This window comes from Podarcis bocagei (assembly GCF_964188305.1).
Source record: "Podarcis bocagei genome assembly, chromosome: 8".
NCBI classification, from domain to species: Eukaryota; Metazoa; Chordata; class Lepidosauria; order Squamata; family Lacertidae; genus Podarcis; species Podarcis bocagei.
Window position 1 is genome coordinate 13,669,301 of NC_138133.1, and position 15,546 is coordinate 13,684,846.

The following is a 15,546-nucleotide window of genomic DNA, read 5'->3' on the forward strand; positions in this document are numbered from 1 at the left end:
CCCCCCCACAATCCTGGGGGGGTTAAGGAGGCTAATTACCCCCATCATAGCCTCCAAATTACCTCGTGTGGGTCGGAGAGATGCTATTGTCAGCCATCTTCCGATGCACCCCCTAGTGCCCCCCCCAATTCAGCTGAAATCCTGCTGCCTTGGCTATGCAGTCCTCTTCTCTGCTGGGAATAGGGCATGCAGCGATGGCCCCATCCTCTCGCCCATCAGCTGACATCACTGGTGACATCAGCTGATGGGTGTGTGGGCGTGGTTGCAGGCCAAGTTAGAACACGTGGATGGCCAAGACTGGCCCCCAAGCCAGAGATTTCCCATACCTGAAATAGACTATGAGTTAACATATGGTGGAATGCCAGTCCTTACCTTCATGCATTTCCTCACTGCTGCTTCCACTCAGAAACTTATTGCCAGAATCCCCTCTGATTTGCCCTTCTGTGTCCAGTAACATGTTAATAAGCTCATTTGCTGCTTCCTCCACCAATGAGCTTTTCAGGTGCAAAGTGCATGCTCCCTTCGTACAGAGTTCCTGCAAAAATGCCAATATCATTTAGATTTAATTTTTTTCTTTTTTTCTTTTAAAAATCTTCTTTTTTATTTTGACAAAGTAATAATAATAAACAAATAAGAATAAATATATGCACCCCACCACCGAGACCATTCCGTTGTAACTATCCAACCTCCCAAAATTTCAACACCTCTTGCGATGGTTTCACCCCTTTCCGTTTTAACAGTACAAATTCTACAAACGCCTTCCATATTTCCTCAAAATCATTTCTCCTGCATATCCCCTGTATTAGCTTAATGGCACATGCTAATTTATCATTAATAACCATATCCCACACCTCTTTATACCATTCTTCCATTTTATATTCACCTAGCACCTAGACAGCATCTTAAAAAGTAGAGACATCACCTTGCCAACAAAGGTCCGTATAGTAAAAGCTATGGTTTTCCCAGTAGTGATGCATGGAAGTGAGAGCTGGACCATAAAGAAGGCTGGTCGCCAAAGAATTGATGCTTTTGAATTATGGTGCTGGAGGAGACTCTTGAGAGTCCCATGGACTGCAAGAAGGTCAAACCTATCCATTCTTAAAGAAATCAGCCCTGAGTGCTCACTGGAAGGACAGATCGTGAAGCTGAGGCTCCAATACTTTGGCCACCTCACGAGAAGAGAAGACTCCCTGGAAAAGACCCTGAGGTTGGGAAAGATGGAGGGCACAAGGAGAAGGGGACGACAGAGGACGAGATGGTTAGATAGTGTTCTCGAAGCTACCAGCATGAGTTTGACCAAACTGCGGGAGGCAGTGGAAGACAGAAGTGCCTGGCGTGCTCTGGTCCATGGGGTCATGAAGAGTCGGACACGACTAAATGACTAAACAACAACAACAGCCCCTTCCACTTCCTAGCTATCATAATTCATGTAGCTGTCAATAAATTAGGTTTTATTCTTGCTTAGCAATGCTAGCAACAAGACAGCTGCGTATGTAGTTCTCTTGAGTTACATAAACACATGGAAAGAGCCAACAGTCTTTCTTGCATTTTTGTCTCATCAATGCTCCAAGGAGCTCAGGGAAGCATATATGGGTGTATACAGACACAGACAGACAGACACACAGACATGTCTGCTGTCAACATCCATTTTATCTTCCCAACAGCACTGTGAAGCAGATTGGCTTGAAAGATAGTGACAGGCCCAGGGTCACCCAATGAGATCTGCATAGCTGAGCAGGAATGATTTTGAACCCGAGTCTCCCAATTCCCAGGCTGGTATTCCTGCACCACACTCACTGTGACTATGTCATTTCAGCAGAAACAAACAGGCCAGTCTTCAGAAGGCATCTGCTCAGCTCTGATGAGGCAACATTCCAGGGTGAGCAGAAATGCCCTTTGCTGGCTGGTCCCCTCTCAATTTTTATTCCTACCCTCAAGGCTCACTGTCCTTCCAGTCTCCTTACCTTCTCCTGTCTCATTCTCTTGTCCTTATACCCACCATCTGATTTCTTTATCTCTTTGGATAGCTCCGTAGGTTAGAGCATGGTCCTGATAATGCCAAGGTTGCAGGTTTGATCCCCGTATGGGATAGCTACATTGCAGGGGGTTGGGCCAGTTGATCCCCAGTTTCCCTCCTAACTCTACAAATCTGTTGTTGTTTAGTCGTTTAGTCGTGTCCCTCTTCGTGACCCCATGGACCAGAGCATGGCAGGCACTCCTGTCTTCCACTGCCTCCCGCAGTTTGGTCAAACTCATGCTGGTAGCTTCGAGAACACTGTCCAACCATCTCGTCCTCTGTCGTCCCCTTCTCCTTGTGCCCTCCATCTTTCCCAACATCAGGGTCTTTTCCAGAGAGTCTTCTCTTCTCATGAGGTGGCCAAAGTACTGGAGCCTCAGCTTCAGGATCTGTCCTTCCAGTGAGCACTCAGGGCTGATTTCCTTAAGAATGGCTAGGTTTGATCTTCTTGCAGTCCATGGAACTCTCAAGAGTCTCCTCCAGCAAGCCTACAATATGATTCTATAAAAAAACCTGCTTCAGGTGAATGCCTCACAGTAACATCTGGGATGCCTATCTCCGCTGCTAGTCCATTCTTAGCCTGCTTCTGTTTGTGGCTCACAACTCCACTGATTTTCTAGGGTATCAGCACATTGTCGTCTATAGCACTTTGTTGTATTTAGAGAGTCAGAAACCATTCTTCTACTTCTTTCCAATATCTCTACACTAGCTCTAGAGAGAAGCCCTGTACTGCTCGGCTGTACCTGCCAGCCCCCTCTTTTCCTCTTCCCACCTGCTACTTTTACAACAATATGCTATCGTGATGAGAACAACACAAGTAGCCCCTGCCCTTGCACAGTGCTATGGTCCATTTCAATGCTGCCTGCCTGAAATAGAGAGGCAGACCATTGTGACCACGTGATGATGCTTGCCTGAAAGGGAGGGGACAACCACTGTGATGTCATGCAGGTGCTACTCACCTGAGAGGCAGACACTGGTCTCTATGGCCACCAGCAAATTGGGTACCAGCAACCTTACATGCCTCCAGTCAGTAGAGAGCAGACTTGGGACTAACAGATACCCAGGAGGAAATACATTTTGTGGTTTCCCACTAAACAGCTAAGCTCTGCCCCTTCCTCTGGTTCGCTCGCTCTGTTCTCCCCCTCTCTTGGGATGCAGTTGGTGCTGTGGTCTAAACCACTGAGCCTCTTGGGCTTGCTGATCGGAAGGTCAGCAGTCCGAATACCCACAACGGGGTGAGCTCCCGTTGCTCGGTCCCAGCTCCTGCCAACCTAGCAGTTTGAAAGCATACCAGTGCAAGTAGATAAATAGGTATTGCTGCGGCGGGAAGGTAAACGACATTTCTGTGCACTCTGGTTTCCATCCCTTTGTGACAGAAGTGGTTTAGTCATGCTGGCCACATGACCTGGAAAGCTGTCTCCCTTGGCCTGAAAGCGAGATGAGTGCCGCACCCCATAGTTGCCTTTGACTGGACCTAACTGTTCAGGAGTCCGTTACCTTACCCTTCTCATGCACAAGGATGCCATGAAACTAGCTCCAATCGTGTGGCTTTTGAATCCAAAACCATCATTTTAAATATGAAGTAACTGTAAGTAAAGCATCTTATTTATTTATTTTTTACCAGTGGGAACTCTGTGTTTTATTTTTCATTTTCAGCAATGCTAGGAATGCAAGAATGAGACAGACAGGGACAGGGCTGGGTAGCTCCAGCTTCCAAACTTTTTAACTCTCTCTACATATATAAACTATAAGACAAAATTTATTTCTAAAACCCAAGATTTACTTGAATGAGAAAGGTGTCATTTGAACCCTAGACCAGACAGAAGTTTCATAACTTTCTTAATATCCCATTCTCCCAAGTGAAAGAATCTCCTCTCTTCAAGCAGGAAGGAACTAGCATTCCCACCATGCTTTATAGGACATACATAGGAGGCCTGCTTTCTGCAGCTGGCGGCCAGTGATAGCATCTCTGTGCTTTGTTTGCCTGCTGCCTGACAGTCTGTTCTCCAGTATGTGGAAGCCATTGCAGAGTTAGCCACACTTTGAGGATGAGAAAGCAACAGAGAGCCAACTTGAAAAAGGTGTCAGGGTGCTATCAGCGGTTCCCGGCTGGTTGCCCAGAGAAGTATAAAAACAAGTTTCTTACAGTCCTTTTTCATTTCAGTCTTTACAGAGAGAGGTATAGAACCCACACTCTTTGACAATAGCATTGTCCCGAGTGAATCTCCACCCCCCTTCTCTCCCACTTCCTCATTCGTCGTCATCATCACCTCCTCTACGGGTGCTGCTACATGCCCTCTGTCTTTGAGCTCTTTGCTCTCCTACTTTTAAGGCTCACTGGGTTCTGGGAGAGGGAGGGTCTGGAATGCTTTCTAGTGACAACGTGTCAGCCAGCTGCTGCTCTGGCTCTGCTCCTCCTCTTCCATTATTCACCAATTTTTCCCCTCATCTGTGTCTGAGCTGTGACCTCCCGCAAAACCCTGTTGTAAATCTATACTGTCTTCCTCTTCCTCCTCCCTGGAAGGGTCAGGATGGGGAGACAGTCTCCACCATTCCTCCTCTACCCAGTTCCTGACAATTAGTTTTCTTTAACAGTGGAAGCAGGTTTTCAGATTACACGCAGGCTTTGATTATGAGAGCAAAAAATAAACATCCAATAGTCTAGATAGAAACAACTGGGTAGTCAGGCTGATGGTTACTTGGTTGCAGAAGTTTACTGGCCATTGCTGGTGGCCTGGAGATAGTCTGGGAGCCATTCTGATGTCATGTGTGATGTCACAAAGAGGATCTGCTTTAAGTCTTGGTAAAGCCAAAAACAGTTAACAGTCAGACTGCATCTCAGCCCTGTCAAGATGGAACCCCATAATAGGTGATGAATAGTTTTGTTTGGAGGATATATTAACTTTTACTATTGGGGAAAAGTTTTAGATTGGTTTGCCAGCTTGTGCCCCATCAAGTGGAGGCCAATAGATATACATTCACAGCCCTGTATCCATCAAATAATCAACTATATGTGTGACTTTGGGACTGATTCATACAACCACATTTCCTTTTCCACTCTATAGCAGCTTTTTCTCTGTATTTGAAAAAATAACAAAGGAGAAGATAAGGAACCAGGAATAAGATCTGGATGAGTATGGTGAGGATCTAAGCTTTACAAGTGAGGGGGCTAGGAAGATGGCTTTGTGGCCCAGCATAGGTATGATGGGAGCTTCATATTATTGAATTCCTGTTCCACAAAGAAGACATCTTTGAACTCTTTGCTCTCCTACTTTTAAGGCTCACTGGAGTCTGGGACAAGTAGGGTCTGGAATGCTTTCTAGTGCCAACATGTCAACCAGCTGCTGCTCTGGCTCTGCCTAATCTTCCTCTCCCATTATTCCCCAATTTCCCCCCTCATCTGCCTCTGAGCTGTGTGGGTCAGAATTGATGCTTTTGAATTATGGTGCTGGAGGAGACTCTTGAGAGTCTTATGGACTGCAAGAAGATCAAACCTATCCATTCTGAAGGAAATCAGCCCTGAGTGCTCACTGGAAGGACAGATCCTGAAGCTGAGGCTCCAATACTTTGGCCACCTCATGAGAAGAGAAGACTCCCTGAAAAAGACTCTGATGTTGGGAAAGATTGAAGGCACTAGAAGAAGGGGACGACAGAGGACGAGATGGTTGGACAGTGTTCTTGAAGCTACTAACATGAGTCTGACCAAATTGCAGGAGGCAGTGGAAGAGAGGAGTGCCTGGTGTGTTCTGGTTCATGGGGTCATGAAGAGTCGGACATGACTAAATGACTAAACTGTCAGGAGCTCACCCTAAACTCACATAGGACCCTGGCAGAGACACATGCCTGCTGGCATGTTCTCTCCCTCCTGGTTGTTCTTTTGGGAGCTTCAAAAGTTTTCTTCAAAAGTTTTCATCACAGCGACCGATGCTAACAGACATCGGCACACTTAGGGATTCGCAGAGTCTTCACAGCTTGCGTAACAGACCTCAGCAACTCAGCATTTTGGCTAATCTACTTTATTTACATATAAACACACAGAGAGCACTGCAACATGGCTCCCTCTCTCTCTAGCATCAAACAGCAAAGAGAAAAAGAACAAAGGACAATAGTCCCACCTCACGGAATACAGTAACACAAACATCCTGTCTCTGGCACTTCCCACTCTGTGGAGTCAAAACATACACTGTCATGTGATAGACAAAAATCCCATGACTGCAATCATGGAGCAGGAATTCTAACAACAAACAACAATGACTCTGTAGTTTTATCTGAGGCCATAGTTCTGCACCTGATCTGTTACACCATACTGCAGGTAGACAGTCACGTGCTTTGTAGACTTTACCATGCAAACAGTCCCTTTTTGAATGCATTTATGCATTTATGAATGCAAACTCCATTCATAAAACTAGAAGTAAGGAGGTGAGGTCTAATCTAGTCTTCTCCCTGACATGCTTATTTTCTGCGTGTGTGTATGTGTAAGGACATGCAATAATGCAAGCAGCTGAAAGTGGTGTGGATCAGGCACAGGTTTAATTCCTCAGTGAAGGCTAGGTGTACATGATGACTATACCTTTGTCATGTGAAGGAATTGCTCGCAGGTCAGCGGATCGTCTTCAGGGAGATTGCAAAGGGGCACAGTGCTCATTTCTTGAAGAACAGCATTGATACGAAATTCTATTAGGTCATTTACTCGATCAAGCAGCAGCTCAAGGTCAGCTTTAAGGGCAAAGAAGAGAATGAATATAGTTAGGCCAAGTACTTTCAGAAGCCACTTTCCCCTCCCTTTTAAGCATGAATGGACTAATGTGTTAGAAAATTCTTAAAACCATCATTATGGGGTGTAATGTAGCAGCCAAATGAGAGGGGAGAGGGTTTTTCATCATCAAAATCTTGAAGAGGACAGTTGAAAAATATAAAAACTTTTTATAAAAGAATGGAAATGGTTTATTGAATATTTACAAACAAACTGTAAACAGATAAGAACATTGGCAGGATTGCTGTAATAACCCACAGTTTTATAAGCATCTATATTTAAAGTGGATGAATAAATGAGTAAGTAAAGTTAATTTGAAATATGCAGAAGATATTTTAAAAAATTTAAGGAACCACAAAAAGAGGGGGAAGGAAGTTGAGTTTTGAAATGTTGAAATGATTGTAAAATTATTGAAATGTATAAAATGAAATAAATGAATGTATAAATAAAAAAATTTTAGAATAAAATTATAAAAACCTATCACTTTTTAAGAGTTTCAGAAGTGAAACAAAACTGCACACAGGCTGAGACATAGACTTGGGACTCAGCTACACAGCTGCAAATACAGCGATTTAAGTGTGTTGTAAGTGTATTATACAATTGTGACACTAGATGGCGGTGGTGAGCTAAAGGTAAATTCCACATATATTTTAAAAACGTTTTTAAAAAGCATTTTCACAGTGCTTTTTACATATATGTAGATTCAGCCATAGAATGGCTGACACTACAAGACGTGGAATGGCTGATGCTGCCACACAGCAAACCAATACGGGGAGGGTATGATTTGAAGCATGGAAATCGCAGGCAATGGATCAGGTCTTTAATCTATTCCTTACCTCTTTTCCCTACACATACGCACAGCTTCTTCTCTGAAAATAAGAAGCTTTCTTATTGTTTTACAATGGTTTGGTCAACAACTGGTGTTCCCAGCCCCATGTCTTCTCCTAAATATCTAGTTTGGCATTAAAAATAAAAAAAACCTATCACACTCTAAATCGGTATAATTTCCACTTATAAGTAAGGATAAAAGGATGAGTAGTACAAAGAAATAGTGATAAGCTTCCTGAACTCCTTCCTGGAGTGCAAAGTCTTTATCCTGGCACTAGAAAAGACAACAAAGATCAAACAAAAGAAAAATTGTACAATAAGTCTAGCTGGCCAAACACTAATTTATTCTTGATGTCATTTAACACACCAATGAACGTCTGTGCTTTGCACCTAACAGTATACAGTAAGTCTGCAACTTACGCACATTTAACATGTGTGCATTCAGCAAAAGAAAATCAATTAATTTAAAAGGGTGGAAAGGAAAGATGACTTTGGCAATCTCACCCGCCATTGAATCTGATGGGTTTTGACTATACATGATTATGGCTTTGGGTGCGATCCCCGAAACATAACCCCTGTGTAACTTGCAGGCTTGCTGTACCACCAAGACTGAACAGATCCCATGCAGAGTTTGAACTGCAGTCCTGATCATTAACAAGGCACTGTATTTGTGTGCTCATTGGTTACAAGGGTCTTATTGCTAATGATAAGACTTACCAAGCTTATCCAAAATATTCTGTAAGTACTTCTCAATATTCAGGGATGTCCAGGTCAGTGTGGTCAAACCAGGCTGGATCGCATCATCCACTTTCGCCAAATGAGGAGCCATTAGCACATGAAGGGGAGTTTGGATTTTTGATTTCACTCTCTTGTACTCTGCCAGCATCATCTGAAATGAGGCCCAGGAAGAATTGTAAACATGCAGCCTGAGAATGGCACTCAAAGGTGCCAGCATCCCTTAAGATACCCCCCAAAAATCTCAGTATGTGCGTTATTCCCACTGGTGGGTCATGTCCTCCCCATTTCCTAGCCCTGTCTGTTTTCAATGCGGCCACCATTTTGTGTTATGTCGTACACCCTACGGCAGCCATTTTGTATTATGACACACCCCACAGCAGCCATTTTGTGATAGGCACCCACAACACGCTCTCAAAATCCCAAATGTGCCTGCTGACCCCAAAAGAACCTTTATCCACCTTATATTGTCAAGTTCTGCTCTACAGATTAAAGACATACTTGGACTACGTTCAACTGACTGGGTCACAAGTTGTCCATCAACCATGTATTGTGGCCTGGCAATATATTTTATAACCATCTTGTTTTTGCTGTCCTGGAAAAAGCCACTGCTGGGACTCAGCTACATTACTAAAAATAAAATGTTATAAATGTCTTACAACACTGTGACACCAGATGGTGCTGTAGAGCTGAAATTGGAACTCTATGAAATTTTCCATTGTGAGTTTTAAAACCAGTTTTTTTTCAGAGTATTTTCAGAACGTTTTTTATAGTTGTGTAGATGCAGACTTGGCAGCCATCTATATCTGACAGGGTGGGTCACAATATGTCAAGACCTGGTTTAAAGGCTATCAGGATACAAAGAATATGACAATTTGCAAGGATACTCTTTTTTTAAAAGTTTTTGCTGTAGTTCATCTCATCATTATACTTGATAAGCCTCCAAGCTTACTGGAGGGAACACCTAATCAAATTTAGTGACATATGAGGATATAGTTTGAGTTCCTCACTTGTAGTTTTATAATCATTTAATGTGTCAACACGAATAGATGTTACGAATATTGCAGTTGTTGTATAAGGGATTATTAAGATGACTGGAATGTAATGGAAATTAATAAGATTTTGGAACACAGAAATAAAGCAAATAATCCAGCCATCAATTCTAGCACCTTATCTAAATTATGTAATTCAGTATTTGAACTTTTGGTATTAATAATTGAATTATAAATTGGTATTGTTATAATGAGGCTGTTATTGGATTGTAATTGAAAAGTAATAAAAATGATTATCAGAAAGAAAAAGAAAAATTTTGCAACATATAGATAAATTCAGTAGGAAAGACTACATAGCAATTTAAACAAGACAGGATTTCAACCTACAGGCACATCCAGGAGATCCTTAAAAAAACTATTTTATCTCTAAACAGTCATATGTAAACAGCGCATGAAGTAAACTAAAAAGAATGCACGAGGATAGTTTTTCCTGGAACATCAGGTATCTTCTTAAACCAGCGAGATGACTTTCCCATAGATGCAACAGTTAGGTGGAAGAAATCCAAGAATACCTGCAGCTTATTGAAGTTCTGTTTGTAGGAGTCACGTTTCTGCTGAAGTGCAACAGCAAAGGGTGGAATGTCTAGTCCCATGCGTGACATGCACTCTGTTTCCCTTATTAAGGTGAGGATCTCTGGGTCAAAATTGACAAATATTTCTCCTGGCTCTGGAGCTTTCACCAATAACGAGGCCTGAAGCCCGGCTCTAGTTAGGTGGACCTGCAGACAAGAAATGTTACAGACATTACTGTCATCAAGAGGAGCTCGCATCTGGCTTTGTCCAAAACTATCACCTTACACCAGAGGTTTTCAACCTTTTTGGGTCCACAGCTCCCTTGACCAACTGCATTCTTTCTGAGGCAGCCCTGTGAGGCTCAGGAGCCCAGTTGTGTCACCCCTTGCCTGCAGAGCCAGCAGCCCCTCACCCTTTTTTGAGCACCCTCCCTTGTGGGCTCAGCCTACTCTTCTCTCCCCTCTCCTTGGGAGTCCTCTGGGCAGCCGCAGCTGCCACCCCTGGTCTCTGAGCTGCCCCAGCCCCACCCCAAAGAGTGGTGCCTCCTCCCCTGACTCCACAGGGGCCTGGGAAGCACCCCCTAGCCAACCCCAGAGACACTATTCACCTGAGGAGCTTGTAGCCAGGGCTGCTGCAACAAACAGCGGTGCAAGCCTTTGGGAGGCAGAGATGCGAGAGGGCATCAGAGGAAGGGAGGGAAGGAAAGGGGGACAGAAGCCTGTGTTGCCCGTGGCTCCCCTGACCATCATTCAAGGCACCCCAGGGTGCCATGGCTCACTGGTTGAAAACCACTGCTATGCACAAAAGCAGGCGCGGCCCAATCTAACCATCTGAGCAACTGGGATGCAACCAGTCTCAGAATCCTGCTCTTCTAACTATCTGGAAGCTTTCCATAGACTTTTGATTGCTATAGACTGGCTTGAGGATGAAGTTAGAAGACACAACTAGTTGATGCCTTTTACACTATGCACTTGAGGAAGCCATCCTGCGTGGAAAATACAGGCCCAGAAGCCCTTTTCAGTAGCCTGGAACCCCACAAAAAAACCTAGAAGAATCCTTAATGCCCGTGGGTGGGTTTCAGTTTGCACTCTTCCAGTTGTTCTGTCTGTGCAAGCGTTTGAGATTGCCAGAGGGAATGATTCCCCTCTCCTCCCCCGTGTGCTGCTATGGGGGATCTCCCAACACACACACCCAAGTCAATTTGTGGGGCCGTAGGGGAAGCGAGGGGGGAAACCCCATTGGGCAAGCAGAAGTCCTTGCACTGCAATTCCACCGATGGGGCTCATTAGGTGAATCCCACCCTAAGTCATGAAGAGGAAGCAACATATCATCAAGCTACTGGGCAGTTCTGTAGTTCTATGGTTTTAGCAAACTGCAGTTCAACATTCACATCCAGCAAGGTTGGAGAATAAATGGTGCTTGCTACACTTCATGGTGGGATGCAGGTAGTGCTGTGGGTTAAACCACAGAACCTAGGACTTGCCAATCAGAAGGTCGATGATTCGAATCCCCACAACAGGGTGAGCTCCCGTTGCTCAGTCCCAGCTCCTGCCAACCTAGCAGTTTGAAAGCATGCCAGTGGAAGTAGATAAATAGGTACCGCTCCGACAGGAAGGTAAATGGTGTTTCCATGGGCTGCTCTGGTTCACCAGAAGCAGCTTAGTCATGCTGGCCACATGACCTGGAAGCTGTACGCCGGCTCCCTCGGCCATTAAAGCGAGATAAGCGCCGCAACCCCAAAGTCGGCCATGACTGGACCTAATGGTCAGGGGTCCCTTTACGTTTACTTTACACTTCATGACTACACAACAAGCCCAGCTCTGAACCAGTGTTGATCTCGGTTCTCCTCTCCCACAGTTCCTGAAGCAAGGAACCCTATTTCTGTGATAGCCTTGCTAGAGACAGAAGCTGCTTTTGACACATTGCATGCACATTCTCACATGCTGTATACTCAGAAACCTTTCACTGAATAACCCATGTGAACATAGGGGGGGAAATTATACTGAATCAGAACACTGGTCCATCTAATCTTATACCGTTTCATGTCACTGATCATGGCTCTTCAATACCTCAATCAGGAGTCTCTCTGTCCTGCTATCTGATAAACTTTTAACTCAAGATATAAAAGACTGAACCTTCCACAAGCAAAGTTTATATTATATCACTGAATCCTGGCAGCAATAAACCCACCCAGATTAGTAAACAATCTAATATACTCATTTCTGCTGAGCAATTTCACTCAATATGACACATTTTGTGTACTATTGTCACTAATCTACACATTAATGTACCCACTTGTGTCCACTAGACATTAATGTGCCCATTGTTGTACATGCTACTCACCTGGAGAACCGCACTGCAAAAGTCAGAGAAGTGTACATTTAAAGGGGACAACTGTGTTTCAGTTCATGTAGTGTTTCAGAAAGTGTGAATTGCGCCAGCTTGCCTTAAACAGGAACTCAAATTTCTCCCCATTTCGAGCATCAATTCATACCACTTGAATTCCATTACGAAAACAACAAGGATGCCATCTTACCTGTTGAAGCCACGCCCTGTGGTAGACAACCTCAAACTCCAGAAGGACTTTGGCTGCCCTGTTGTAGTTGCGGATTATGGACTTGGCTTCTGCTGTCTGCAGAACGAGGGGGTGCTTCTGGAAGAGATCCATGGGTTCCTGGATCCTGTGGAACAGCTGCCGAGCCCACAAGATCTTACCAGCCACGGGAGGAAGGTTGCGCCCCAGCGGTGGGTCGTTCTTTTGCTTGGAGTACAGCTTAGAGACCATCTCAATGTCGTGGCCATAGTTTTGAAGGATTATCTTGTATTTCTCATCAATGCCGAGGTTAGGAATTCCTAGTCTGCAAAGAGAAAGCATCACCGTCAGGAGTTAGTTCATCAGTTTCTCTTCATAGAATCATAGGACAAGGTTGCGTACCAAGGCACTGTCTTGCCAAATACAAGGTGGTTCTTACACCATTAAACTTAACACAAGAAGGAGGGAGGGGGAAGGAACAGAGGCAAGAAGGGTAACCATGTTAGAATTACTACCTCCTCAATATACAATTGGTCTTCCGGTTGGGTTTTCCCATACTGGCACCCAAGCCACAAAGTTCCCAGGAGAACAATAAAGCACACTGAGATGAAGTATTTTGGTTTACGGGTTCAATTAGGCCACAAATTTATAGATTACAGATGTAAGCGGTTTGGTTTCGGCGTTGGGGTGAAGCTAGGCTATATCTTGACTCCTGCCCATCTGCAAGGAGTCCACTTAAGGTTAAACTACCAATAGGAGGCACCCTATGACTTACATCACATAGGGGCACCCCAAGGAGTCCCCGTAAGGGCTGTGACATGGCCCTAGCCCACATCCAGGCTTCTGACAAGATTCACACCCCTCGATCCCTTTAACAGGGTACGCTTACTGAGGAGGGGCAGGCGAAGGCTACAACCTCCCCTCCATCCAAACAAAGGCTTTAAAAAGCTAAAGGGCCCCTGACGGTCAAGTCCAGTTGCAGACGACTCTGGGGTTGCAGTGCTAATCTCACTTTACAGTCTGAGGGAGCCGACGTTTGTCCGCAGACAGTTTTCCCAGGTCATGTGGCCAGCATGACTAAGCCACTTCTGGGGCAACAGAACCAAAACCAGAGTAGCACACGGAAACCATGTTTACCTTCCCACCAGAGCGGTACCTATTTATTTACTTGCACTTTTTGGCATGCTTTTGAACTGCTAGGTTGGCAGGAGCTGGGACCGAGGAACGGGAGCTCTCCGATCGCGGGAATTTGAGCCATCGACCTTCTGATCGGCAAGCCCAAGAGGCTCAGTGGTTTAGACCAGAGCGCCACACGCGTCCCCAAAAACAAAGGCTTACCCAATGCCTAACTGCCACTCGAGCCCAACACCCACCCTGAAAGCTGATTGGCTGAGGAAGTCCCACAGGGGGCAGACCCTAACAACGATGACAAGAGGCGGCATCCTTCTGCCCCCTTGGCCAGTAAACCATTGAGACCCGACTCCCTGGCCACAACGCTGCCTACCAGGAAAGGTGAGCGGACTTCACAAAACAAGTCTTATCGGTGGAAGCCCTACACAAGGACTTTTGCTTGCGATGGGACTTTCCTTCCTCTCCACCCCCATGAACCCCCCAAAATTGACTCCAGGGAGCACAGGAGAACCCTCAGAACAGCTTACAGGGCAAGGAGGGGGTCATTCCCTCTGGCAAGCTGAAATGTTTGGGTAGACAGGACATTTGTCCTAGCATGACATTGCATTCCACCTACAGTGTTGGAAGGGACGACAAAGGCCATAGAGACTCTAGATGATAAACTTATACGCCATGGGAATTCACATTCTTTAATCTGTGAGCAACACTTTGAAAAATTAATTCAATAACAAAGGATGGAAGGGTTACAGAAGTACTGGTAGCTTCACATTGAATGATTATAGGTAATCATCCTTACCTTTTGAACTTTGTCAGCATACTAAGGGCTCTTTCTGTGTTTGTAATCTTTTCAAAGGTAATATCCATAAATGCCTGTAATTGTTGCTGCAGGAGGAAAATATGAGGATGGAAGATATTTATTAATTATATTCTAAATTAACTATCACAACCAAAGGACCGCCTCTTTCCGTATGAACCTACCCAGTCCCTGAGATCACCTTCTGAGGCCCTCCTTCGTTTGCCCCCTCCTCGAGAGGTCTGGAGGGTGGCAACACGAGAACGGGGCCTTTTCTGCAGTGGCTCCCCGTCTGTGAAATGCTCTCCCTGGGGAAGTTTGCCTGGTGCCTTCATTATACACCTTTAGGCACCAAGCAAAAACATTCCTTTTTAACTAGGCCTTTGACTGATTTGGTGGACATCCTAGGCACTTTTAAAATGTGGGGTTTGGGGGGGGGGGTTATTGGGTTGTTGTTGTTTTGATTATGTATTTTATTGGTTTTGTATTTTGATTTTGTTCTGTGAACCGCCCTGAGAGCTCCAGGTATCGGGTGGAAGAAGAAGAAGAAGAAGAAGAAGAAGAAGAAGAAGAAGAAGAAGAAGAAGAAGAAGAAGAAGAAAACGACCATTAGGTCCAGTGATGACCGACTCTGGGGTTGCGGCGCTCATCTTGCTTTATTGGCTGAGGGAGCCGGCGTACAGCTTCCGGGTCATGTGGCCAGCATGACTAAGCTGCTTCTGGTGAACCAGAGCAGCGCACGGAAACGCTGTTTACCTTCCCGATGGAGTGGTACCTATTTATCTACTTGCACTTTGACATGCTTTCAAACTGCTAGGTTGGCAGGAGCAGGGACCGAGCAACGGGAGCTCACTCCGTCGCGGGGATTCGAACTGCCGACCTTCTGATCAGCAAGTCCTGGGCTCTGTGGTTTAACCCACAGCGCCACCCACATCCCATACGTAGTACATAGTAGTTATGTAGGGATGTACTTATTCTCAGTGACAAGGGTGATCAAGAATAAAATTTGCGAGTATCAAACTTACATGAAGATCATCTGTTTGCTTACAGAACTCTTCATAGTCTTGATCAAAATCAGTTTTCCTCTGATCTAAAAAGTTGTACTGCTTTTTCTTCATGGTGGCAACAATACTCTAAATATAATTGGGAGTGAATATTGTTATAAAGGTGCATTAATCTCATCCGCATAGG

At 44.8% G+C, this 15,546-nt stretch overlaps 1 protein-coding gene and 1 long non-coding RNA gene across 2 annotated transcripts in view; one reads left to right on the forward strand and one right to left on the reverse strand.

Moving 5' to 3' along the window:
- The window catches only part of DNAH5 (dynein axonemal heavy chain 5), a 189,285-nt gene that overhangs the window by 123,699 nt on the left and 50,040 nt on the right, over positions 1–15,546 (reverse strand). The window contains exons 12-18 of the mRNA XM_081206728.1: positions 15,381–15,488; positions 14,359–14,444; positions 12,435–12,756; positions 9,898–10,104; positions 8,316–8,487; positions 6,588–6,733; positions 373–535 (exon numbers count right to left, since the gene is read on the reverse strand). Of these exons, the coding sequence (XP_081062854.1) occupies positions 373–535; positions 6,588–6,733; positions 8,316–8,487; positions 9,898–10,104; positions 12,435–12,756; positions 14,359–14,444; positions 15,381–15,488 (1,204 nt within the window). The remainder of the gene's footprint in view (positions 1–372; positions 536–6,587; positions 6,734–8,315; positions 8,488–9,897; positions 10,105–12,434; positions 12,757–14,358; positions 14,445–15,380; positions 15,489–15,546) is intronic.
- On the forward strand, positions 4,848–12,514 carry LOC308594005. The gene is made up of 3 exons (XR_014011212.1): positions 4,848–4,886; positions 8,482–8,543; positions 12,380–12,514. It is a non-coding gene; the product is annotated as an uncharacterized lncRNA (long non-coding RNA).